Raw genomic sequence first — 26,380 nt, 5'->3', positions numbered from 1 at the left:
GAGCCGACACGAACAGCATGAATGAATCTCTTGACATAAAAGACCGTACTAGAGAAAAATAGTCAATCTATAAAAAAAAAAAAAAAAAAAAAAAAAAAAAGCCAGATAAACCGGAAGCACTACAAATACTGACAGGAAGTGTTGAGAAACACGCTGCTGCCTGTGTGATTGGTCCAGACAGCCGGAGCGTTTCCGCCGCCTTTGATCAGCAGCGACACACCGCAGCTCCTCTCCTGTGTGACACACACCCGCACTTCACTTTCTGAACTCCAGCGTCCTCCGGTCGGAGAGGACTTCACTGATATCGGTGTCTGAACACGGCTCTGTCCTTAAAGCCAGAGGCTGGGTGCGAGAGAGGTAGGCTGATACCCCAACCCCGGGGTACCAAACTCCGGGTGCAGTCTTTGTCCCGGCATCCACCCTCTCTGGGAGCATGCTAACGGAGGGCTGGCTAACGTTGTGCAACTGTGATCGATAACCGATAACGACGTGGTTGAGGTGATGCTTTGGAGGCAACACGTGCTGTAGTTTTAAAGTGTTAGTCCCGTCGCAGACTGCATCAGTTTAGAAAACAAGGAGCCCTGACATCACGAGTGTTAGCATTAGCTTCCTCGGGAAGCTAATAGCATACAGAGCTGCCCAAGGCGAGGCAGCTCGGCTAACACAACATCAGGTCGTGGTAGCTTGTAGAAGATGATCCGGTGACTGCTGAATGTCGCGGATAGTGACGATCTCATTCAGTTCATGTGTGTTTTATATGTTTATTTAAAAGGCGACCGTGTTAGCTCGCAGAGGTCAGCTATCTTCAAACCAAAGCAGCATCACTACATCCTCACATAATCTCACTAAATCTACTTTATCGCTCGATAATAATAATAAAAAAAAACCTTATGTCTTTTATTCCCTGTCACGTAAACAAGAATCAGTCAATTACATCATCCCCCGTTAGTGTTGTGAGGAATATAACACAGTAGAAATGATATTTTAATCTGATCAGAGGTTTGGAAGATGCATCAGCAATCAATGCTGTCGCCATCTTCTTTAAATAATAGGCCCTAATTAATTCCTGATCAAATCCGATTAACCACTATACGTATTGCAGTCTTTGTCACGTTTCTTTTTCAAGGTGTTTTCTTGTATTATTTTAATGGTTACACATATTGCAGTTGGTTTATCAAGAAGCCCCAATGGGGGAAAAAAAAGGGAAGATCATTTGATATTATTATAGTTGTATTCATTTCAGCCCCAGACTCAAAAAGCTCAGTCTGTTTCAGCTTCAGATGAGAAGCGTCAAACAACCACCTGCACACTGATGTGAGACAGACAAAGCTAGTGACCAGCTGGGGAATAAATTGGAGTTTTGGATTGCTGGAAATTTCTCCCAAGAGTTGGTGGAAGAAAACTTGAGTGATTTGCGATGTGGAGTGAAACACAACTGAATTGAAATATTCCTCTGATTCTGCTTGATGTGTAAATTGGCAGTGGTTTGCCAACACGTGGACCTTAGCAACATTATAAAGTGATATTGTGTCAGTTCTGTGTTGACAGGTTGTTAATTTCAGGTTCAAATGTCCACTAACATTTTTTTCAGTAACAGTCGTCTAAAGGAGTCCACATAATGTGAAGTTGTTGTTGTGAACACACAGAATTATCGCCCGGTTCCACGAAGCATTTTAGTGTCTTTCAGCCTGTAATTTTGGTTTTACCACTCACAGATTTCCCTCTGTCTAATCTCACTTCCAGCTTTAAGGGACAGCTGCTTAGCAAAAGAAGATGCTTGAACACCTACAGTAAAATATCTGCTCAGCACTTTACACCAAATAGACTGAACATAGGCGAGACTTCAGGGAGATGTTGGAAACCAAAACGGAGTGAAAAGAAGGATTCATGTTTGACTTACTTTCACCAGATATCCAGAAAAACAAGAATCCAAATGAATGCAAGTAATGCTTTACAGCTGTTTGCTAACATTTTAACCAGAACAACTTTATTAATGCTCCGTATTACAGGGCTTTGGGTTTTTAGCTTTAAGCCCTCAAATTGACCTGGTCAGCCCCAGAGTGTTTCTCTTTGTCTAATACACCTCTAGATAACTCTATTGTTCAGATTTTCCCCTTTCAGGTTTTATTTATGGTTTCATTTATGTCTTTGTGATGAATTTTATAAGCTGCCCACTTCTTGGGAACGAGACTTATTTATCGTAACACGTAACAGTGTCTTTCCACCAGAGTTCGCTTGTAACATGACATTGGTGATTTTCTTGGCTGCCTGGCAGACGCCTGTTTGCTCTGAGCGCTCCCTCCATTCAAAAAGAACATCTGCTTCCCGGAAGAAAAAAATGTAGATAGTGGTGCAGCCAATCCAGCAGTTCAGAAACATCCAAATTGGACCAGACTGTGAAGATGGAAGCATTTCTATGGTCAGGGCTTCTCATTTTAAAGTGCTCCATCCAGAAAAGCGCTTATCAGGCTTTGTGTATCTGTACTAGGGTTAGTTCATTACTGTGGAAATGGGTGTTGGGGAATTGAATTGCTGACCGTCTGTATGTGAAATGTAGATTTTGCAGTAAGCAGAATATTGTCATTGCAGAAAATCCATCCTCCAATTTCACACCTTAATCGTATTCCTCCCAGTAACGTGCATTCTGTGGTGGTTGAAATGTAGTCATTTTTGCAGTGCCTCATATATTCAGCAAAACTGTCAGCCTGAGATTTGCAGTGTTTGAGCACAGGTCTTTATAATAAAACGAATTTTGTTTAAGTGAGCTGACTTGCACAATACCAACTCTGAAACCAAAACAGATAGATTTAATTGATTTTCCTGCCACGTACAATTTTTACATGTCAATTATCTTCTGCAATCATGTTTTCAAATATTTCCTCTTCTAGAACCGCCCTTGAATTACAACCCAGACTCATTTCTTTCATTGGATCTCTGTCATGAATACCAAGCTTTACGGTTAAAGCTGAAAATGTCGAGAAAGATTGTCTTCAAAAGGGCTGTCACTAATTATGATCATTACATTTTCATTGACAATTTTCATATAAATAATTGTGATGAACAATTTAATTGTTCTTTTCTGTTAATTTATGCTACTATTATAGTATAAGCCTGATCCTAGATTAATAATACACATAAACCAAAGAAGGAGAAAAGTAATTTACTGGCAAAGAACATTGGAACACAAATAAAATTACATTTCTGTTTGCTTTTTAGGGTTTGTGAACACACTAATGTACAAAGCCTATTACTGACATAAACAAAGGAAGGACTGATGCTGGCAGGTGCCAATGATCAAAATACACAATGTAGTGTGGTGGGGATAAATCTGGACTCATGTTCCATTAAATCACAGAAGGAGAAGTAAACATCACAGAGCGCCGGGCAAACCTCAAATGGAGGAAGAATTACATGGAAATTTTGATGGCAATGTAACTTTTCTGTTCGTTTCATGCAGCTCTTTTTTCATATAAATGATTGTAAACAATAATGCAAAAAGATTGCAGTCAGCTAAAATATTTGGGATTAGGCAATTATGTCATAACTGCGACAGGCCTATTCTTCAACATTCAGGAACATCGCCAGGTCACCACCACCAATGAGTTCAGTCAATTTTTCAGCCAGCTTAACTTCTCAGTTTAGACGTCATTGAAAGAATATTGTGACATGAGTAAATGTCTCGTATCATATTTCATCATAGTTTACAGTAGAAACGTTATACAAGTAGTGTTTCCTGTTTTTCTGTTGCAGGTCCACAATGTCTGAACTTTTTATGGAGTGTGTAGAGGAGGAGCTAGAGCCGTGGCAGAAACAAGTCCCTGAAGTTCACTTGATAGAGGATGACGACGATGAGCCCATCTTTGTTGGAGTGCTCTGTATGTGAAAGCACATTTTTAACATATATTTGTGTTGCATTTAAACACCTCATTTTGTTGCTTTTAAGCTCCAAAAGCACAAATCATTTCATAACCATAGTATGACATTTAGTTTGGAATCACCCTCGATGATTCAATGTTAGCTTAATGTTGTTAGGCTATGATTAAATTGATATTGATTATTGTTGTTTTTCTGACAAATATATTTTTTGTTTATTTGTCTTCTAGCATGTTGCACAAGTGTTTCTTTCAGTTAATGCACTTATATAGACAAATATTTTGATGTATTACTTATTTTGGCCCTTTTTTATGTTCTTCCAGCCAATAACCAAAAGGATGGTAAGCCTAACCCTCCACCTCCTCGGAGGAACAGTGCAGGGAAACCAGAGATAAAGCTCCCTGCTCCTCAGCCTGCTGTTGGTCCCTCACCAATAATGCTGCCACTGAGAATAACTGGAAATGCAGTGACTGCTGCACCACCCAGTCTGACCACAGTGACTCCGCAGCCTGTTATTGTCAATAACCAGGTAGTTTGAGTGTTCAATTATATTTTTGCAAGTCATCTGCAATAAGGCCTGGGACACATTGGATGCGTGGCGCGTGCTCTACCTGTTGCTGCATGCCGTGTTTTCATTTCAGCGTCCATATTGACGGGTTAGAGCAGCCACACCGCCTGCTGGGATGTGCAGTTCACGTGCGTCTCACGCCTCGCGCCTGTTGTGCGTCATTTATAAAACGGACCTGATGCCTATTTTTCATGCAAACTGCGTGTGGGCTGCTGAAATATACAGAGAAACGATCTGTGATCACGTACATCGTGTAATCGGCAAAAATCCAATTATGGCACGGTGAGGCTTTACCATAAAAAAAGATGGGGTTTTCCTAACCCCCTCCCTCCCTCCACTCGGCAAGTGTGAACACGCACACACACACACACACACACACACACACAACCAAGCCACAGCTGAGCAGCGCGGGATAGCTAACGCACACACACCACGCAGGCAGTGTATCCCAGGCCTAAGAACAAAACCCTGTTTAGTGTGGATGTGTTTCTTTTTTCAGGGTTTTATTGTCACCTCTCCACAACTAACAAACACCAGTGAGTTTATTGCCTCCCTCGGGAGCCAGTATCCTCCCGGGACATCATTCACAATAGTACCAGGTAAATCTGAGCGTAATAAGCCTCGAAGAAGGAAATCTTCTTTTCCCTCTCATCAGTGACTTTGTAGTTTTAATCTGGTAATGGAAAGTTTGCATCTTGTCTTTCAGCTGGTCAGCAGCAGCTTTTTCAGCATGTCTCTCCGGGCACAGTGATACCTGGTGCTGTCCACAGGCCTCAGGTGCAACAAATTAGCAACAACATTGTGACTCTGTCTAACGTCCAGAGTCCTGCTTTGTATTCTGCAACATCTAGTCAGCTGCAACCCACGCGGACCAACTCTCAGTCCTTTCAGACCTTTTCTGTGCCTGTGAACGACACTAACAATAAGAGAGGTAATTTTCTTAGTGTCATGTTTGAGCCTTACTTGACCATTCAACCAGCTGTCTCTTAACTAAAACATCTCGGATGTCATACAGATCAAAGTTTAGTCACGCGAATATCGACACCACAGGAAATGGACAGCGAAGCAAAAAGAGCTAAACTTGACGTGGGTAAGTTTCGAGAGCAATTTCATTGATAATATTTTGTAATCTCATTATGGTAAACAAACCCTAATCTTAGTTTCCGTTGTCCTGTAATATCTTGATAATTAACATGTAATTGGTTTCCTGTAGCACCCGCAAAAGTAATAGTAAGAATGGAAAATGGCATCATCAAGAATAAGTGCCCAAATTGTCAAGAAGAAATTATTACAGAGCAGGCCATGAAATATCACCTGATGGTGAGTAAAACTCTCGGTTAACATTGGCATGCAATAGACTGTCGACTGTTTAGATTGAAACTTTGTTGTTAAAAGACCAGATGGTTAGTTACATGATATGAACTGGTCTTACTCGGGGAAATGGGATTGACGGACCAAATTATTTTGTCAACAAGTTTACAAAAAAGCCCATAATTACATGAATTATTTTTTTCTTTGATTTATTTTTCTATATTTGGTTTTTACCGACATGTATCCACTCAGATGTCAGTTCATTACGAGTAAAAATGCCTTAATATGTTTGAATCTTTGCTTTAATGAAAAGGAAGTTGGCTTATTCACGTAAAACATCTTTGTTTCAGAACTGCTGTGCAAATGTGGGCAGTACAGCTCCATCAGCCCTGAACGCCGGCGCAAACAAGCGCATCATGCTGGTGTCAGACTTCTACTACGGCCGCTTCGAGGGAGATGTGAGCAAGAAAGAGGCACAGAAGACCAACACGACTTTCAAGTGCCAAAGCTGTTTAAAAGTCCTGAAGAACAACATCAGGTACGATAACTTGTTTTCTTGTTCTATAAAATAACTGAAATAACAAGGTCATAATCAAATTCTTTTCTAAAGAGTGGAATTTGTAAAGACTTGTTGTTGAATAAAAAAAAAAAATGCCTAAATATAATTTCTATGGGGTCTATTCTTAATGTAAACATTCATATTTTGATAATGCACTGTTAGAGGGTTCCTTGTAGAATTTACAGAATCACTTCCCTGAGCTTCTGTTTCATATCCAAGAAAAACTGGTATTGTAACAGAAATATTACTGAATCAATATTAAATCAAATCGGAAAATTAAATCTAATCCGGATCTTGGGAATCGGAATTAAATCAATTTGAGAAATCAGTGGCCTCTGACAGTAGTGATTAATATGCTCTCAAAAGGCAGACAGGTGTAAAGATGTGTGTCCTGTGCCAGTAAAGAAAAGGTGGATACGTTCCTCTGCCCTAACTACAGCTTTCCTCTCAGATGGATGATGGTATCAGGCCGTTTTCCCTTATGGGCCTAAAGATGAAAAATGACAGCTAGTTTAGGTGGTGTAAAAACTGCGCCTTTGATTAAATAACTTTGCTTCAGAACAGTGCAAAAAAAGCTTCTGTAAGCTGCTTTTAATGGGGAAACACATTTGTACTGCAACCGCACTCTCACAGTGGAGGTCACAGTTCATCCACATAAAAATTTCTATTAGGGGAGCTGAGGTAGCAGAATGTACGGGCTGAAAAATGGGCCGCACCTCCTCAGGGCAGCAGTGGCAGGCAAAGCTGTGGAGGTGCTCGTTGCTGCCGCCGGGCACTGCATCATTAGGCAATACCAAAGTCTTTGTGTAATTGCTGATATTATAACAGCCATTATACATGCTTAGAGAGTGAGGTGCAATGAGAATACTTCATTTATCTTAAAAACCTTTGGGACCTGGAGCAAGTACACAGGCCATGAATATTTAATCTTTCCCCCACTACTTAATGTCGAATTTGTTTTAATGTGTATATTTCCTCATCTACTAATGTAAATATTCCTTAATATTACTGCATGTTGCGGCGTTCCGTTTGATTTATCGTTTGACTTTCTTTCTGACGTGAATGACAGGAGATGTTTTTTCCAAGAAAAACGTTTACTGAAAACACAAAATATTACATTCTGTCACACGGTAGAAAACGATGTGCTCCCGTGTCTAATGCAGCTCTCTGTTTGGCACCTGCTGCCGTCATAACTGCACAATGAGCATGACTCAGAAATTAAACTATTAATATTCCTGAAATTTAAATGAACTAATATTATACACTTGTGCCTCTTACACTGCATATATATGTGTATATATATATTTTTGTTTTTTGTTTTAACCTTTCAGCTTAATTAGATTTTATCCTTTTGTTAATGAAACCATGATTAAATAGATTTTGCGTTGTGTATAGAGGAATTATTGCTTATGAATTAATTATTGTTTTGAATGCAATGGACCCAAGTTTTGCTTTTTACCAGGCTATATGCCTATATGTCTGTTCTGCTATGGCCAGAGATATTTATAATTACATGTTTTATTTCTCTTTTCTTCACCTTGCCTACTTTCTAAAGTCTCCATTTTAATCAGAGGTCACAAATGTACAGCGGTCTTACAGGAGAAGGCTGGCTGATCGCTCATAAGCTCCTACATGTGAAAGAGCTACATGACAGTTCTTTTCTCTCTCTCTCTCTGTGTGTGTGTGTGTGTGTGTGTGTGTGTGTGTGTGTGTGTGTGTGTGTGTGTGTGTGTGTGTCTGTCTCCTTCATTCCTTGCAGGTTCATGAACCATATGAAACACCACCTGGAGCTGGAAAAGCAGAACAGCGAGAGCTGGGAAAGCCACACAACCTGCCAGCACTGCTACCGACAGTACCTGACTCCATTCCAGCTGCAGTGCCACATCGAGAGCGCTCACAGCCCCATCGAGTCCTCAAGTACACACACGATGATCTGAACTGCTCAGTCTGGCTTGACCGCTTGGTTAGAAACTCGGGTCATTTGTAATTTTCTTTTCGTTCTCTTTTCAGCCAATTGCAAGATATGCGAGCTAGCGTTTGAGTCCGAGCAGCTGCTCCTGGAACACATGAAGGGGAACCACAAACCGGGGGAAATGCCGTATGTCTGCCAGGTCTGTTACTCATCACCGAGTTAGGGTTTGATTTAATGTTTTAAGAGAAACGATTACTGACGGTGAAACTCTGTTTTATTGATTCCACAGGTCTGCAACTTCAGGTCCTCTTTCTTCTCAGATGTGGAGACACATTTCCGAAGTGCCCATGAAAACACTAAAGACCTTCTCTGCCCCTTCTGTCTCAAAGTTGTCAGAACTAGTCACATATACATGCAACACTACATGAAACATCAGGTATGATGCTGATTTCACACACTCGGTAAAAACAGTAAAGCCTTTCTGAAAACATTTGGAGTCATAATTTAACACATTTTGTTTATAAAATTATAATAGAATTATAATAAAGACTATAAAAGAAGACTTTGAACGAACTTTTGGTTTGAACTGTTAGCTCCAGGTTTGGATTGATTTGGTTGTCTGCCGAGCACCTTACTGTAATACATTAAAAGGCTGACAATAAAAGCTGCTTCTCTTCAGCTGCCCTAAAGGAGCAATAAATTTGGTCGAGTTGGAACCAAACAGAATTAATCGCTGCTCTATTAATAGCAAAGAAAGTAGTTTCTTTCACACTTGTTTGACTCTTTCAGTGAATCCAAATGAAACATCTCAGCAATTAGCCTCGAGTCACACCGCTATTTAATCATGCGTTTGGGTTTCTGCCCTGTGATGGTTTTTTTTCTTTTCAGAACAAAGGGATCCACCGCTGTGGAAAATGCAGACTGAATTTCCTCACCTACAAGGAGAAAGTGGAGCACAGGACGCATGTCCACAAGACTTTCAGGAAACCTAAAGCCCTGGAGGGCCTTCCTCCGGGTACAAAGGTCTGACCCAGTCATGCCAAGATCAGTACGACATTTATCTTTGATCTTCTATGTTTTCAGTATTCATAGATTAATACATATTTAAATCAGTGTCAGTGTATATTGTGTTTTTGAAACAGGTGACCATCCGAGCCTCCCTCACAGGAAAGAATCCTGTATTGCTTGTCTCGCCTGAGCGATCCAGCTTCACTGGCAGTCCAGAAGCACCAAGTTTAAATCATCAAACCAAAGTCCAACCCAGCGTATCCAAGTCTAAATCTAACGCCTCCGGAGCAGGGAAAGCCAAGGCGACAAAGAAGCAAGACGGTCGATCTTCGAAGCACAACCTGACACTTAAGAACCTCAGGTTGTTAACTGATGCTTTTTCACACAGCAGTTTGACTGAACAGTTGTGCAGCACTTCTTCATTTGCTCCAAGTGATGTCACTCACAGTAGTGAGCTGACCAGACCTCCGTAGCCTGCTGCCCATCACTTCCAGGCGACATTAGCCACTGTGATCGTAACACACCTGAATCTGACAGACTGCCAGTGATGGTTTAGCATTGTGGCTATTTAACAAGGGAAAAATACATTCTCCCTGTTTTGCTCCTTTTTCAACTGTTTCACAGTGTTAACAGAGTCTAATGCTAAGTCAGTGTGAAGTAGTAACACTGGGCTTAATGCAGGCTGACCTGATGAAAGGCTGTCAAAGTTAAACATTAGGACCCTGTTCAAATGACCTTTATTGTATGAATGAAATTAATGTTCACACTGTGATCTCGAACAAAGTGAACATCATTTCTTTTTATGAACTGCATCAGCTGGTTGAGATGCATGTGGTTGAAAAAAAGGGAAATCTATAAACCCAGACAGGACCAACTTTGAGCCCTCTGAATCATTCAGGATCCCCCCCTCTCAACGGCGAACATAGAGCCCCTCCTCCTGGGTACTCATGACAGGGCGGGAGCAAATTAATGGACGTTATTAAAGTCTAGCAACACACCAAGTAGCTAATTGTGTTTTCAATTAATTTTCTGGACACACCTCATTAGGCTGGCTATAAATAATCGGTGTAAAGCAAGATTTCTTTCTTTTAAAAATTAATGAGTGTGATATTTGGCTAATTGGGCTCAGTAATCAAAAGCAGAAATGCCAGCTTCAGTCACATGATGGTGGCTGTTAAGCAGATCAGACAGATAATGTAGTGGTATAATTGAAGAGTTCAGACTAGCAGAATAAAATTAGGAACATGCAGAGCTCTTGGCAGACAAGTAAAATGAGAAATTAGTTAGAGATATAAGTATGTTAAAATATGTGACATCACCCAAACAGAAATTTAAGTCATTCATCCTTTGCAATATCGTAAAATCTGACCCGTTTTTTGTATGTATGTATACATCAGCGTTTGTGATTGAATTTTGTGCTTTGTGTTTTCAGTGTCAGTAGAGGGCGCTACACCTGCATCGAGTGTAACTCTCAAGTTGACAACTTCTTCTCTCATTTCCCGATGGTTTCAAATTGTGGTGCATGCAAATATCGGACAAGTTGCAAAGTTGCCATCGGGAATCATATGATAAGGTGAGATAAAACCTGAACTGAGTCAACATTTTTGAGTCTGTTTTTAAGGTCCATTGTGTGTTTTTGACAAATGTTGTGACAAAGCTTTCTTTGCACTGTTGTCAGATTTCATAGTACCATCACCAAAAACAGATTTTTGAAAATGGATCACAAGAAAAATTCATCAACGTTAAAGTAAGTACACGTCATAAGTTATGTTTTACACATCAGTAAATTCCAAGTCATCAGTAAATGACAGAAGATTCTTCTTTTTCTTTCAGATCCACCCTGGTCTGTCTTAGCTGTGACCTGCTTGTGGATGCGTCAGGAGGTGACCTCATGACCAGACATTTAAGTGAAAGACCAAATCACGTATGCAAAGTAATTCAGGAGAAAGGTAGGTTTTTAAAAAAAATAATCGTACCACCTGAGTCATGCGAGTTTAGTGCTACAAGCTTCTTGAAAAGGTTGTTTCTTGTTTTTAACTCAGCAGATACCAAAGCCAAAGATCGAGTGTGAGTAGAAACTACTGCCCGCGTTACACCATGTTGTTTATCGTTTATCTCCATAAAACACTAAAAAGACCAAAGAACATTTTCTAAACATTTCTGAAACTCTTAAAGAGGGACTCTTCTGAGTTCATATTGCATTTCTGACTTTTAGTATCTAGAGTTTGTTAAGTGATACAGACACTGCATCCTACAACTTCCAATGATTTCAGAATTTTCTTTTTCATATTAAATAAATGAAACAGAATTTCTAAATATCAATACAGTTAAAATATCCTCACAATTGCAGACATAAATGGGGCAAGGTAGAAATGAATACACTTTTCCGTCATCGATTTGTTGGGCTGAACTTCTGTCGGTACGGGCGTCTATTTAAGAATCTTCATGTCTTATTTGATTTGAGAGGTTGGTGTTGCTTCACAATGATGAAATACATTAAAGGAGCAGTGGGCAGGATTTAGTGGCATCTAGTGGTGAAGTTTCAGATTACTACAGTTGCTGTAAAACACGTGAAATTCCCCCTCTAGAGCCAGTGTTTGTCCCTTCTGGGTTACAGTAGAAAAACGGCAGTGCAACGTAGACGAGGAGCAGCGCACTAAAATTAAAGATGAGGGGCTCATTCTAAGGTAATGACAATGAGTTTCAGGTGATTATACACCAATAAAAACATAATTATGAATATTATATTCAGTTTCTGCCAAAAGATCCCCCTCAATCCTACACTGACCCTTCGAGTCTCTTGTGGTTTTTAACTTTTACAATTAAACAGACACTGGGAATTTCTGTGAAGCACCTGTGCCAATCAGCGCCAATCAGCTGTTTCAGGGGACAGCAAGGTGTTTCCCATAATGCACTGAGGTCCTGCAGTTGGTAGAGAGCAACTGGAGCGTCCTTGATCTCATGAGGTTACTGCTTATGACAGCGCAGCAAACAGGGATCAAACCAGACATCAAATCTAATAACATGCTCTGTGTGGTGAGTGTTTCTGCACAGGCCCGACTCCTCTCAAGCTCAGCTAACTCTGATGACATCACTACGACATCATTTCATTATTTTACTCAGACTTGACCACATTATACATGTAGTACTGTTTCCATAGGCTCCCTGTCTCTAGTAAACCTTGATGTGTAAACTTGGAGTGCCCCTTTAAGATGACATAATAAGTTGGTATCTAATGTTTCCCTCTATGAAAAATACAGTAGCCGGTTACAAATGTCCATTACTCATTCCAAACATTAAACTTTGTTTGGAAATAGTTGATAAGAACATGTTGACCTCTTCCTTTCACACAGGCGACTCGTCTTGGGACAGCCTTCAAAAGTCCAACTGTACCTCGTGACGTCGACGCCTGCTCAAAAACCGAAGGACTTGAAACAAGCTGAAAGTGTCACATCTGGAAGTGAAGCTGTTGCCACTGTTGACCAACCAGAATCAGAACCAATAGCACTAGCAGGTGATCAGGAAAAGGTTTCCACAGAAACGAGTGTCGTTGGAGGTTCCTCTGAAGGAGAAATCGAGCAGTCAACGGTGCCCGATTCATCGTCTTCCTGTACAACAGACGGGGTTTTAGATCGTTGTGACGAGTCGTTGGGTAACTCGGAGAGCCGTGTCAAAGATCAGCCCCCCGTCTCGGAGACTGTGCCCGAGCAGGCGACTGGGGAACAACAACCTCAATCAGAATGAACCTGTACATGAACTAAACACGTGACGCATAGGAGGACTGCACATCATCAATTTAAAACTCGCAGCGTCTCTTTTACAAATACCAAACTTCTCATGTTGTTTGGCTGTTACTAATCCCCTCCAAAATCATGTGTTTGGCATGCAAGTTTTAATAACCGGAGAAAATATTTGATGACAGGTTTTTTATTACTCTTCTGTTAAACTTCCATTGCCACATAATATGTAAGATGTCTTTATATTTATGAATAGTTTCACCATAGACTTCATGGTTCAAGAATGTGTATAAATATATTGCACCTTGACTGATTCCAGGTCCCTGACTGTCTTCTGCTTTACACTTAAAGGGTTTTGGCTCAAGTTTTAAATGTTGAAGTCTGGCCAACACCGGAAGAGTTTGACATGATCTTCTAGGAAACTCCGTCTGCCATAAAGCATTCATTGATCATCTGTGCTCTCAATTCTTGATTTCAGTCAGGTTTTTTTTAATTTATTTTTTTATTTGTTTACACACAAATTGATTCTATTTTAAATTATGCATTTAGAGTATGCATACTGACATCATGTAGTTTTTTCTTTGATTGTTTTAAGGAGTTTGGGCCCCATTTTGCACTGATAGTTTGGTTTAGGGTGTTTTAGATTGGGGTTTGCGTAAACAGCATTTATTTTTATCCTTTAATTTTTGGTTTGCTGTCAGTGTAATGTGTACTTTTTTTTATTTTTGAAGACGTGATCTCCATACTGCTCCCTTTAAATCCAGTCTAATGCCGCTAAAACAAAAGCATACTGTACATCATCACTGAAATGTTTACATTGTTTTCAGACAATTCCTGGTTTGTGATAGAAATGTCGGTCCATTGATGATCTGTTATCTTTATAATCTATCGTCACCTTGGTTTTGAAGATTCCAGTGTGATTTTTTTTTTCTTGGCACTCAGACAGCTGCTTTAAACTATTGAGAATTACAGTAGTTCATGAATAGAAAGTGTCAGATTTTATTTTCCAAAGGAAAAGTGGTGTGAGCTTTTTGAAATGTGTATCTTGGATGGGGCATTATGTGGAAAATGACCACAACTGCTTGAGGAATTGGCTTAATAATAGCTGTACAACACCAGCTTTTTTTGGTCTAATTTGTGGTGAAGGTTCCAGCTTGTAAAAGAAATGTGCTGCCTTTGGTGAAGGTACTGAACATGATACTCCAGTTTGATTAAATATGATTTTTTTTTTTATGCCCCAAATACTGGTTGATTAAACTGCATTTTATTTTGCATTTACAGAAAGAAGATAAGCGTCCCGTAGCTGTGGGAATATTTCATACAATACTGTTTCTTTATTTTGTGTGGCTTGATGTGTCAAAAGTAATCGGCCATTTCACCGTTTTTGTTTTTGTTTTTGTTTTGTTTTTTTCAAAAAAGGAGGTATGGGGGGCTTACTTGTATATAGAGCTATAGAGCAAATCTAAACACCTATGTCTATGATGGCAACATAAATGTAACGCACTGAACCCGTTTTAAAAAACATTCCTGTAAAAATTACACATTGCCCTCGGAGATCTATATATTGGTTTTAGATCAACATTTTCCTGTTTGTCATGTAATTAAATCTTTAATACAAAACTCTCCGATTGTTATGTTGCTCTCTAAAGCAGCAGCCAGATTTGGGCCTGTAGGTTGTATTATAGCATTATAACTAAGGACATCTGGAATGTAATGTACAGTAAGGCTTCATTATCTTGAATGAGTTTCGGTGTATTTAGGTTTTGCTCCTTACTCTTCCTTTTACTCCTACACAAAGTAGGGAGCTTGTAATGAGATTTTTGTTCTTTCTTGTTCTAGGACTTTTTTTTTTTTTCTAATGTGATTGTAATAAACTATACTAAAATATAATTCATGATTAACATTGTACACGTGTAGTGCAACAGAAATATATAGCCTACTTAAATTGAATTTATTGAAGTCGAGATATAGACATCTCTCAACTGCCAAATTCACCGGTGCACGGCTGAAGGAACGAGTAGTGATGAAAAATGAAATATTTAAGAATAATCGATCATTATATTTAAAAATGTGAAGAAGGGTCAAATGTGTTGTCAAGATGTAAGGTGGATTTGATGAGCCCGTTTTGATTTTTCCCGGACCTGACGTCAATTTACGCGCTCATTCCTATTGGCTGAGCCTACGAAGACGCGGCGTTCCCAGGACAACGAAATGCCAAACAACTGACCCGAGCGACTTCTCAGGTTAACTACGGCTAATTAACAGTTCTTGACGACTGTGCCCATGAACCCATTTTAAAATCAGCCAGTCCAACGTTTTTACGCCTAAGAGAAGAGAGTTAAAAACGAATTAAGTTAAGAAGGCGGGAACCGACGAGAAGCGCCGCAAACATGGTAAATCTTTGTGGTCAAACCGAAATTTGAGTTAGCTCGGCCGCTATTCGCAGAGCAGTTTGCGAAGTCACCACCCAGCGCTCAGGTTCGTTTACAGCGCTTTCTCTTGTCTTTCACGCCGGTACAGAGTCGGAACAGGCTGCACAACCACCAGCAGCGGTCACTGGCTCAGCGGCAGCAGCAGGAGGAGACCAGAGAGCAGGCGACCAGGCGTTTGGACACAGAGAAGCGGCTGCAGGCCGGTATAAAGGAGGAGGAGAGCTGCGAGAACAGGAGATACCTGCGACAGGTGCGGCAAGAGCTCAAGGAAAGGGAAATGGAGAGCACCCTGCTAAAGGTTTGTCTTCCTGTCATGTGGCTATTGCTGGACATTTAGTGAGATGTCACGATTTAGTTTGAATAGAGTCGCCTCCAGAAGATCCATCAGCGTCCTGCCACGTCTTATTTCTTGGCAGAGGACGCACGTGTGACCATTGTGCTTTCAAGCCTTTTCTAGGGGAAACATGTGACCTTTAAGGTCCATCTGTGTTGTCATTTATCTTGAAATAAATTGCACAGGTTTAGTTGTAGCTCACTTCTCGCTACACAGACACACACACACACACACAGTTTATAAGTAAGACGAAAACGGAAAAGAATATGAATGAATATAGAATAAAACAGTTAAGTGATAGAAACCTTATATTCAAAAGGCTACGTACCAAATATGTTCATTATAGACGTGGGCTACCCAATGAATGTACAATATGTCAGAATAATTGTAGTGGGGAAAAAAAAGAAGTAGTAGTAAAAGGGTGGCAGGGTTTCTTTAAATCTTCGAGTCTGATGATCACATTGAAGGAGCCCGGCTTCACCACAATGTTGCTCACAGCTTCAGTTTTCTTCGCTGTGATTGTAAACACACGTGGATTTGTTGTCTGGTAACACCGGGCCACAAGTAGAGGGTTTATACAGTAAAAATGAAATGTATGTTCAATAGACATCACTATTTTTTAAGACCAGTTCCACAACTTTTTCTTGACTTTGTTCTTATCTTTTATGTCTACAATCGTGTTTGACGGAAATACAACATTCACTGATGCCGTGATAATAAATGCTTGTGTTCATAGCATTTCCATTTTTTCCAGAGAAAAATCCCACACCTTATTTTGTGGGCAACTTGAGTCATTGCAGGAAAGCTGTTGTAATTAAGAGCAGCCACAATTTTTCAGTAGTTGGTTACTTTCTGTTATATTTACAATCACCAATAAAATGGCCATGTGGAGATCCTAACATTTCTGTACATCCCCTGTAATATTCTCAATGTATCAGCTGTATCTTACCTAAACTTTGATGTAGATAATCAGGATTAAATTTGATTTTCAGGCAGAGGAGGAGAGAATAAACAGGAAAAGGCAACTGGAACAAGAGGAAAGAATGGCTGAAGAGCTGGCCCGCATAAACTATGAGAAGGAAAAAGAGGAGAAAATGATTCAGCATATCAAAGAGAACAGGTACACACACCTTGACTTACTGGATGTTTGGGGTCAGAAAACAAATGCAACACGTCGGTTTGCTCTTTCTTTTACTATTCAAACTATTCAGCTTGGAGCTTCGAGAACTGGAATCAAAACTGAGATATGCATATCTGAACAAGGGAAGAGCTGCACAGATCGCTGAGCAGAAGGCTATGAAGTTTGAGACAATGGTGAGCGTTGCATGTTTTTAATTTCCTGAAGTACAGGTTTTCAAATGGATTCCCTTGATATCTTACTTTGAATGAATCCACATGTTTTTCTTTGCATAATGGCCACCAGAGGACAGGGTGAAGTTTCTTTAAATGTGATAATAATAATAATGAGGTGTTTTAGAAACAGTATTAGGTTTCTAACTTATATTTAAGGGTTTGAGATGCTCCACAAAGGACTTTTGCAATTCTGTGTATGTCTTTTCTACGACGTTAGCGTGAGGAGGCAGAGTTTGCTTGCAAGATGAAGAACGATCGCGAGCAAGCAGCCATTGAGCAGCAGAAGCAGCAGCAGAAACGCCACGAGGAGCTGGTGCAGTATCAGAGAGTGCTGGAGCAGCAGCTCAAGGAGAGGGAGCGCAAAAGAGAGGAGGCATACGAGGAGTTCCTCAAAGAGAAGCTCCTGGTGGATGAGGTTGTCAGGAAGATTTACGAGGAGGTTCAGATGTGAGTCATTACTAACTCTCACACTCTTCAGCGTGAATGCACAATAATAACCACATTGTATCGTTGAACAGATGAGTTCAGTGTATCACATTTCAAACACGGTGTCCACTTCCACACTCCTTGAGAAAATGTTAAGACGGCACAATGATTTGGATTTACTGAAACGCAATTTTTCCTGAAAGGGAGCGACAGCTGAAACTGCAGAAGGTCAGAGCCACTCAGCAGTACATTGAAGAGTTCAAGAGACAGCAGGCTGAGTGGAGACGCATGGAGCAAGAAAAGACGGAGGCCGAGAACAGACGCATCATGGAGTTTGCAAAGCAACAGCAGCACGTGCAGGAGGCCAGAATGGCCAAGACCAGAGAGAGAGGCGAAGCAAAGGAGCATCTTCAAAACAAGGTTGAGACAACTTACATTTTTCTAAAGTCATCCCACTCGTCTGTTCAGTCAATGGCACACAAGTTCATATGTAACAATCATTTGTCCTCTCTGTTGTCAAGCTGTTCAAGCAAATTGAAGAGGAGAAGCAGTATCGTGAGGAGATGGTTCGCATCCGTGAGGAACTTCATTTAGAGGAACAAGAGGAGGCTAACAGGCAGAAAGACATTGTAAGGATGATTCATTTACTGTCTTCGATTTCTTATGTAAATAAAGATGGCTTTTGGTTCTACAATATTGACATGGCCATAGCTACAAAATATTTATTTTACATAATGGATATGAGGCCTGCATGTAATGATTATTATTATCATTTAATTTATCAACATTCTTTTTTCAAAATTGTTTTAATCAGTGAAAATGGCCAAAATGGCCTATTTTGCTTGAACATCTGTCCAAATACCACAGATTTCATTCAAAATGGTGTAAGACAGAGAAAAGCATCAAAGTCTCAGTTGAAGAGCCGCAACGTGGAAATATTTGGCACATTATCACTGATTAATCAACGTCTTGTTGTCGCATTATTGGATATAGTAAACATAAAGAGGGTCTTACTTCATTATTTCACCACCTTTGACTGCTCCTTCCGTGAGAAGCAATTCATGAATCCTACATGCAGACTAACGTCTGTTTTGTTGGGTTTTTAAGTGCACGTGAATTATCTTAATATTTTTTTCAAACGTTCATCGAACAGGAAAAGATGGAGAAGAAAATCAGAGAGAGGCTGATGATGCAGCAGACCTGCCAGGAGCAGATGGCCTTCAAAGAGATGCGGATACAGGCGGAGAAAGAGGAAGAGGAGGCCTTCAGGAAAATGATGATGGCGAAGTTTGCAGAGGACGATCGAATCGAGCAAATGAACGCTCAGAGAAGACGCAGGACGCAACTTGAACACAAACGCGAGGTGGAGAAGCTGATAGAGGACAGAAGACAGCAGCGTGAGGCTGACATGGTACGAACCACTCTCTGTTTGCATCATTACGTCAAGAATAGATCGGCTCTGGTGGAGTTTTAGAACAGCAGCACTGCAGCATGGAGGGCAACAGATAGCAGCAACCAAGTTTTAACATGGACAAATTACTGTATGTGTTAATGACACTATCCCATCATGAAAAGAGCATTGTAGTCCAAGTGAATACTCATTTTACCACAGAAAGTTAAAGATTCATTTGAGAGACGCAAGTGAAACGCGTTGTCCATCTGTGCCGTTTCATCTTTGGTTGTAATGTCAGTTTTGAATGACCACTCTGTTCAAAAGATTGTAATATATTTCTTCAAGGAACTGGAGGCTAAAGAAAGAGTGGTTGAGCAGGAGAAGGAGGCGCAGCGCAGACGGATCATTGAAGAAGAGAGGCAGAGACTTCTGAAACGCCACGCGACCAAACTCCTGGGCTACTTTCCAAAGGTATGAGGCCATCGTAAATCATTCCACACAGCTTCACATCGTCTGTAGATCAAACCAGAGCGTGACCGTCGGTGTGTATTTTCAGGATTTGCTCCGAGAAAGTGACTTGGAACACTTTGATGAAGACTTCAGAAAACACTTCCAAACACGTCAGGCTGATGATACCTCCTCTGAAGACGGAGGGGACGGCAGCGATTAGACGTCTCCAGTGTGCCACCAGAGGGCAGTTTGATCTCAGTGAATACACTGCACATACTTATTTTAAGTTCAGTTACAACACAATGACTGAGACAATGAAATATTTTTATTAGAACTGTGCTGACAGGAATTTAAATAAAATCACTCCAAAAAGATCTGGTGACTGAGTCTGATCACGTTTAGGGGACAAACATTGAAATCAAAATGAATTTAATCTCCAAACTTTTTGTTAAATCGGAGGTTGGGAGTCTGCAAACAGATGTCTTTCTCTCCACAAGTCACGGCGATATCTTTAAGAACTCAGAGGGCACTTTTAACCACCTTGTTCTTCTTCATTAGAAACACGAAACGCTGACTCCCAGTGTTCATTACTTCCCCCAGTCCAGAGCTTTCATGAACTCGTCTTCTGTGAAGGAAAGCAGCTTAGCAGCTTCAAAATGCATCTGCACAAAAAAAAAAAAAAAACTGTCAAGATTTTGATAACGAACTACAAACACAACGTGTATTAATTATGTAACACGGACACTTACCTTTTGTCTTTTAAGAATGTCAATCAGCTTGAGCTGCTTCTTGAAACCCACAATGAGTTCAGCTTTCTGCTTCTTCAGTATTTTGTTTTCAGCGAGTAGATTCTCTTTACTCTGATGTTCCTCGCATATCTGGTCCTTATTTAGTAGAAATTAAAAGACTAAAATCAGTGGAAGTTAAGTACAATTTCACCTTGTTTGTGCACCATGAAGTGTCAGTTGCAAACCAGTTGATATTCAGTGGGAGCTGGTGCTTGATGTGATTGTTGCCAAAGAGCTGAAGCGATGTTTCCCCACCACCATCTCCAGGTGAGATATTACACAATGTGCTCAGATATGTTAACTGTGCATCTTAAAATTCAGCTGCGACATTTAAAAAGATGTCCACACTTCAGTTTGGTGTTTAGTTCAACTCTGTGAAGTTTATCCCACTGAAGGACACATTATGTAACCACATTACCTCGTTCATACTTTTGATCTTAAAACTGCAATGATAAGTTTCATGGCTTTAAAAATACATTGAATGAACCATGTAACACCACATTTTGCTGCTTTACCCCCTCAAGTGGAATTCATGGTTTACATTCAAATAAAGATCAATGCTTTTCATTGTTATGAATATGTGTTACTTTTTCGATGGAAAGAAAATTGTAGATAGAAAAAAAACATTTTGCTGATTTGGCTCAATTTAGAGATGTCCCGTTTTTCATACAGTCCAGTTAATGAGATAGTTCAAATCAAGGAATCATCTAACACAACAAAATATTCTTTTAAACAGGTGAATATAAATGAATAAAATATGAATGCATTTCACAAGTCAACAAGACTTTAACACTTTTTCTATGCATATCTGTAACTTGTAATATTTTTTTTTTTTTTAAATCACATTTGGATGCCTGCAGTATTTGATCTGGTGCACATGTTTCTTATCACTGTAATATTTGTACCTTGTTCATCTGTTTGAGCTTGTTGAGCTGAGTCTTTAACCTCTCCACCTCCTCCAGAGCTCTGTTCAAGCGAACCTCCACGGTGCTGTGAACAGCTGCAGCTTGTTTGTGGGATCTGGTCAGATTTTCTATTTCCTACACAGAGCACAGCCAGGAAGCAGTCAGGCACGCGGAGGACGGAGGGAAGTGTCATATTTTACAGCTTGTTGTTAAGACATATTTGGGCATGTTTAACCGTCTATTATTTTGGAAAATGCTCTCAGATCGTGCTTCAGTTTTCACTGGAACAAACCTTATTCAAACCAGACACCTGCAGCTGAAGACCATCACATTTTTTGGCAGACTCCTCAGCTAAAACTTTGTGCTTCTCAATCTGGGTTTGCTGGATGCTGGTGGTCCTCTGCAGTCGGGCTCGATCCTCCTCCAGCTCCTTCACTTTTCCACTGAGCTTGGTGTTTTCGTCATCCTTCAACGACATAAAGTTATGTACACGTCATCTATTAGAAACACCAGTTAAGCACCATGGTTTTATATTCTGGTGTCTTAAAAGGTTTATTTGTGAACTACTTGTTACTGGATGGGTCACATCCAGCTGAAGCTCTGTCCCTCCTGCTGAACAGTTCTAACTGAATTATTGTTTATCTATAGATGCTACAGTACCTTCTTATAATATTCACACGCGAGTTGATCCTGTTCCTCTTGCATAATCCTTAGTTTTGCCTTGAAAACTCGTACTTGAGCATCTGAAATGCCTCAGCAGAACATCACAAGAAACACAATCAGACTTACAAGCCCATGAAAAATGAATTTCACTCCTCCGCTAAAAAGCACATTGCAAACCCATACTTATTTAATATGAAAGCTCCAGTTTAGATTTCACTTAAGATCCTCAAGAGGCAATGAAATTGAAAATATTTTCTTGGTCACCATTAAGTCCCACATTAACACATCACACATAGATCTTCTGTTATAAAATGAATCATAAAGTATTTGCAAAATGAGCTCACACATGTTGTCTGACAGAGAGAGAATGTCTTCAATCAACCACAGTTGTAGATAAAGTCAGTGAAACCTCGTGGACAACGATAGTTATGTCTTTATTGTTATCTATTTATCATCCTCAATAAATATAACTGGAATTTATACTTTTTTAAAGTGGCATTAACATCACCTGATCCTACAGTTTCTCCAACCTTGGTCACATCATCCACAACATTTTCATCAGTGGCGGTGTCATTCATCTTCTCCTCCATGCTCTGAATCGTCTTCGCCAAGAAAACGTCTGCTGAATCTTCTACAGCTGCGAAATCGTCCAGGTGAGACACCTTTGAGGTTCTGAAATCAGGCAGACGATGTGAACACTTTCAGGAGCTTTGTAAAGAATCTAAGAGGAGGATCTATTTTACAAAAGCCATGAATGACCCACACATTATTTTCTTTATTATGACCAAAAATGTTTGTAATGGATTTGGAAATGATATTAAATCCAACTCACGCTGGTTTATAGTGAGGCTCTTTTTCTTGTTTTCCACTGCACATGTTTTGTGATGTTTTCACCTTTTTTTTGGTCACCACCTCAGAAAAGAACCAGCAAATTAAAACAATATATTTTAGTTCATGCCGACGGTTTTGGGAAACAGACATGTTAACTTTATGTTCTGGACTGATACCTTCCCACCAGGCTGCTTCACTCCGCCCTGCTGAGGCTTTGCTCTCCTGTAACTAAATGTTCAGACGCATAGAGACAGGCAGGTAGACACAGAGATCACACATACATTATTTATTTTGTCTGTGTGCACAGAAGCTGGAATGAATGTAGACCAGAAAAGTAACCACTTAAAAACCTACAGTTATTTTTGTGGCATATTTATTACCTGAAATCCTCGTCATCTTCGATATCCGTGAGCAGGACATTGGATAAAGGCTTTGACAGGACTTCACTCTGCTCTCTCTAAAATCCGATAAACACAAAGAAACAGTTTTTAAGTCTGCCACTGAAGATTCACATCGCCCTTCTCAGCTTCCCCCCCATCTGCTGACTTTTTTACTCCAAACGATTTAATCATGAAAACAACATTTTCAACGATATGATGCAAATATAATAACAATTTACCATAAGTTGTTCTGCCTGTCTTACTAGTTCTGCTGTTTTGGCTTCCACCTCTGCATTTAAGAGTCTGAAGGAAAGAAGATTATAAATAAACAACTTCATGTGACTAATTAGTATCATTAGAAACAGGGACTTTAGAGCTACATGACTGCAACAAATAAACCCCATCCGCCATATTTGTTATGTTATTGTTGGAGGAGGAAAACCCGAGTGACCACCACTATTCAGTCGCCTGAAGTGCCACTGATTGAACAATATTCATTTTTAAACTTATGTGAACACTCTTAAATGTGGTGTTAAAATAATGAAGGGCATTTATTAAAAAAAAACTCAAGGCAAAGTCCCCGATGAATATCAATCACAAGTTTGCATGAGATGGGTTTCTCTCTGGGCTGGATTAATTAATCCACTGAACGTGATGGCCTACAACAAGTAATGTCTGAAATCCAAATTCAACGCAACCTATTCTCAGATCAATATTTGCTTCAGGATACACATGCTAGTCTTATTTAAAATGTATTAAAAAAAAAAAAAAAAAAAAAAAAACGCTAAAATGTATATGAAGGTGTAATCTGTTCATATAAATGAATCATTAATAAATCAATACAAAGCCAACAGAGATGAGAGCAGAGAGTCTTACTTATATTGTTCTTCCTTAGCAAAAAGGTCATCTGTGTGCGTCGTAGGTGGACCAGACGCAGACTTTGCCTGCGGTCTTACTTCGACCCTGTTGGACCTCTCAGCCTGACTGGTAGAGGACGGACGTCTCTGGGTCTGAACATCAACAAGACAAGACAAGACAGGGCAGTAGGGTTCATTAGTCTACATGCCACTCATGTTTGAATTAATTTTGGTAAAAATATCACTGCATTTTGTAAAACTATTTTTTTTTTAACATAATCCACAATATCAGTATATGAATATCTCATTAAAACATGACAACATAGTAGGGCATGGTAGCCTGAGCTGGTTTAGTGATTTCTACGATAATAACCATCTGACCATGAGGAATAAGGATGTGATTTATAGTTTTGCACTTCTGTTGTGTCTTGGCACAGCATTTCGTTTTCAATATGAAACAAACAAAAAAAGTCCCTCTGAGGGATTAAATAAAGTACATATCTATCTATCTGTCTAACTGTGCACGGTTTTGCACAGAGAGAAAACGGAAGAGAAAGCTCATAAGTCATGTAATTTATAGGAACATTCACAACACTAGGTATTTTGGAAGAGTTTAGAGCTCATCAGCAGCTTGCAGCCTAATTATCAGCTCACACAGCCAACACAACATGAGCTCCCTCAACCGTGATGATACCGGACGGTAATTCGGTAAATTGAGCTACTTCACTTGTTGGAAACAGAATGAAACGTTTGCTAAGAAGCACAGAAAACGGTCTTTTTAAGCCTCTGAGAGACGAACATGACAACAACAAAAAAAAGACCCCACAAACCTGTGAAACGGCGGACTGGATCTTTTTATGAAAACTTCTTGCAGCCATTATTGATATGCTGCTCTGGTTGCATAGCAACAGTCTGGTTAGCGCGCACACAGTACGGCAGCCCTTGAAAGACATTTTCTCAAATACATTTCTTGAGTCCTGTTGTGGTTTTCTTTTGGTAAACACACGAAAATAGCTGTAACAATTTTCTCAACAGCGTATTAGTCCACACAATCAGGCTGAATTTTAATGGCAATTCTAAAAAAATAAATAAACAGTACAATGCATAGGTACTATTTAAAAAAATAAAACGCAAGATATAGTCGAATACTGAAGGCTCAGCTTTAATTAACAGTGTTATAGGCAAGGTGCAATGGCACAATTAGTCAAGGAGAATGCTTGCAAGTGATGGTGGAGTTGCAGAAGTGAAAATATGGGAGTTTTTGAATTGTCCCTTTAGAGTTAAGAAGACAAGACAAGTATTCAAAGAATGAAACCCTCCAGGATTATTTCATGCCAGTTTGTTTTAGTGGGAGGTTTGTCATTTATCCATGGCATAGATATATTCTTCCTTGCAGCATATGCAAGTATAGTTGAAAGACATATTAATGCAATTTGTCTTTTACAACATAAAGTTAATTCACAACAAGTTGTAATAAAACAGACTCAAGTAGAAATAGATCTGGCTATGCATGAGCCCAAAAGAAACAAAAATCAAAAAGTCTGACAGTTATTTATACAGACAGCTTCCATGTCTTAAAACTGAATATTGACACTGGGACTGAAGACAGGACCGAAAGATCCAATAACACCAGCCATACTTTAAAGTTCTCCTCCACTCAAGAATTAGTCATTGCTTCAGGGTGAAGAATGATTTATGTACTGCTTGACACTAAGCCTGTCTTCACATCCAAGAGAAAACAGTTTCCTCTGTCCCACCTTAAATCTGACCTTTTGTAGCCTATGTGCAACTAAAAGAACAAACACAGAGAATGAAAATTTTCAGTGAACTGGGGGACATATTGGATCCATCAATGAAGCTTTAGAAATGAACATTAGTTGCATATTCATTTTTCAATAAGTAAGAAGGAGTAGAGGCATTTTTTAAAAACATTTTCACTTGGGCTACGGATGTGATACTATGAAGATAAAAATTAGTAGGCTTTTAAAAGAAGGGATTTTTTTTTTGTTGTTGAAGTTTCTGGAGGTGGACCTGGCTGCATATATAACGCTTTAATGGTGCATATTCCCAAATAAATGCCCAGTTGTTTGCCAAATTACCACAAATCAGCGGCAATTTTATACAAAAAAAAAAAATCAATAATAATAATAGCAATAGTAGTAGTAATAATAATAGTAATAATAATAATAATAACAATAATAATAATAATAGTAATACTAGCAATGATCATGGTCATTTTATTTTAATTCTGGTTTAATGTCTTAGCAGACATAGGAAAGAGAAATATCTGTATTCAAATATACAGCCTTAACCACAGTCAGTGATGTCTTCCGCTTACATCTTGTTTTTAATGCTGGGCGTCTCAGTGCGCATGCGTTTGCCCAGCAGCTACTACTCACCATGCACATGCAGCGATCCCATAACGTGCGGGGCAGAGCACACCGGAGGGACTCGCTACTTGTTTTGCAGCTGTCAGGTTTGCTGTTTACATTCGCCTTTATTTATACCCATGCGTCCAGCCGTGTGTGACCGCGGCTCGTAGTCCTGCTGCTCAGCCTGTCTAACGTGACCGACTGTCGGGACTTGAAGCGAGCGATGTC

General features: G+C 39.8%; 2 protein-coding genes across 3 annotated transcripts; one reads left to right on the top strand and one right to left on the bottom strand.

Annotated features, from left to right (window-relative positions):
• Positions 1-193: 193 nt before the first annotated feature.
• On the top strand, positions 194-19,701 carry LOC138213397 (zinc finger protein 280D-like). Its single transcript, XM_069174465.1, has 27 exons — positions 194-357; positions 3,751-3,875; positions 4,197-4,402; positions 4,941-5,040; positions 5,148-5,372; positions 5,457-5,531; positions 5,655-5,761; positions 6,103-6,290; positions 8,071-8,228; positions 8,322-8,422; positions 8,513-8,659; positions 9,112-9,246; positions 9,366-9,592; positions 10,664-10,804; positions 10,910-10,978; positions 11,065-11,180; positions 11,274-11,298; positions 12,585-12,972; positions 15,489-15,698; positions 16,727-16,854; positions 16,946-17,048; positions 17,305-17,534; positions 17,717-17,933; positions 18,035-18,142; positions 18,667-18,924; positions 19,252-19,377; positions 19,463-19,701. Exons 2-27 carry the CDS (start codon positions 3,758-3,760, stop codon positions 19,574-19,576), a joined length of 4,020 nt encoding a protein of 1,339 aa, XP_069030566.1. The 5' UTR covers positions 194-357; positions 3,751-3,757; the 3' UTR covers positions 19,577-19,701.
• tex9 (testis expressed 9) lies at positions 19,664-26,263 on the bottom strand. 2 transcript variants are annotated; one of them, XM_069173359.1, is made up of 12 exons: positions 26,180-26,263; positions 23,800-23,933; positions 23,163-23,226; positions 22,924-23,000; positions 22,720-22,771; positions 22,545-22,624; positions 22,221-22,384; positions 21,710-21,801; positions 21,342-21,515; positions 21,050-21,184; positions 20,106-20,240; positions 19,664-20,018 (listed from the first exon to the last, which is right to left on the bottom strand). In XM_069173359.1, the coding sequence occupies exons 1-12, from the start codon at positions 26,186-26,188 to the stop codon at positions 19,944-19,946; spliced, it is 1,191 nt and encodes a 396-aa protein (XP_069029460.1). In that variant the 5' UTR covers positions 26,189-26,263; the 3' UTR covers positions 19,664-19,943. The 2 variants fall into 2 exon arrangements, with proteins under 2 accessions (XP_069029460.1, XP_069029459.1); XM_069173358.1 differs by lacking the exon at positions 26,180-26,263 and adding an exon at positions 24,611-24,666 and having other exon boundaries at positions 21,710-21,792.
• Between the last annotated feature and the right edge of the window lie 117 nt (positions 26,264-26,380).

Source organism: Embiotoca jacksoni, unplaced genomic scaffold (assembly GCF_022577435.1).
Source record: "Embiotoca jacksoni isolate LCO1_2020_lvr unplaced genomic scaffold, fEmbJac1.0.p SCAF_6, whole genome shotgun sequence".
In the NCBI taxonomy this organism is placed as follows: Eukaryota; Metazoa; Chordata; class Actinopteri; family Embiotocidae; genus Embiotoca; species Embiotoca jacksoni.
This window is presented reverse-complemented; position numbering and strand designations above follow the sequence as displayed.

Excerpts from the sequence above, each read along its gene's own strand:
- tex9 (XM_069173358.1), bottom strand. The coding sequence starts at position 24,658 with ATGGCTGCAAGAAGTTTTCATAAAAAGATCCAGTCCGCCGTTTCACAG. Across the intron at positions 23,934-24,610 it reads TCCAGTCCGCCGTTTCACAG|ACCCAGAGACGTCCGTCCTC; the intron begins GTTTGTGGGGTC and ends GTTGATGTTCAG. Across the intron at positions 21,185-21,341 it reads AGGTGTCTGGTTTGAATAAG|GAAATAGAAAATCTGACCAG; the intron begins GTTTGTTCCAGT and ends TGCTCTGTGTAG.
- LOC138213397 (XM_069174465.1), top strand. The coding sequence starts at position 3,758 with ATGTCTGAACTTTTTATGGAGTGTGTAGAGGAGGAGCTAGAGCCGTGG. Across the intron at positions 5,373-5,456 it reads CGACACTAACAATAAGAGAG|ATCAAAGTTTAGTCACGCGA; the intron begins GTAATTTTCTTA and ends GATGTCATACAG. Across the intron at positions 9,593-10,663 it reads CTGACACTTAAGAACCTCAG|TGTCAGTAGAGGGCGCTACA; the intron begins GTTGTTAACTGA and ends TTGTGTTTTCAG.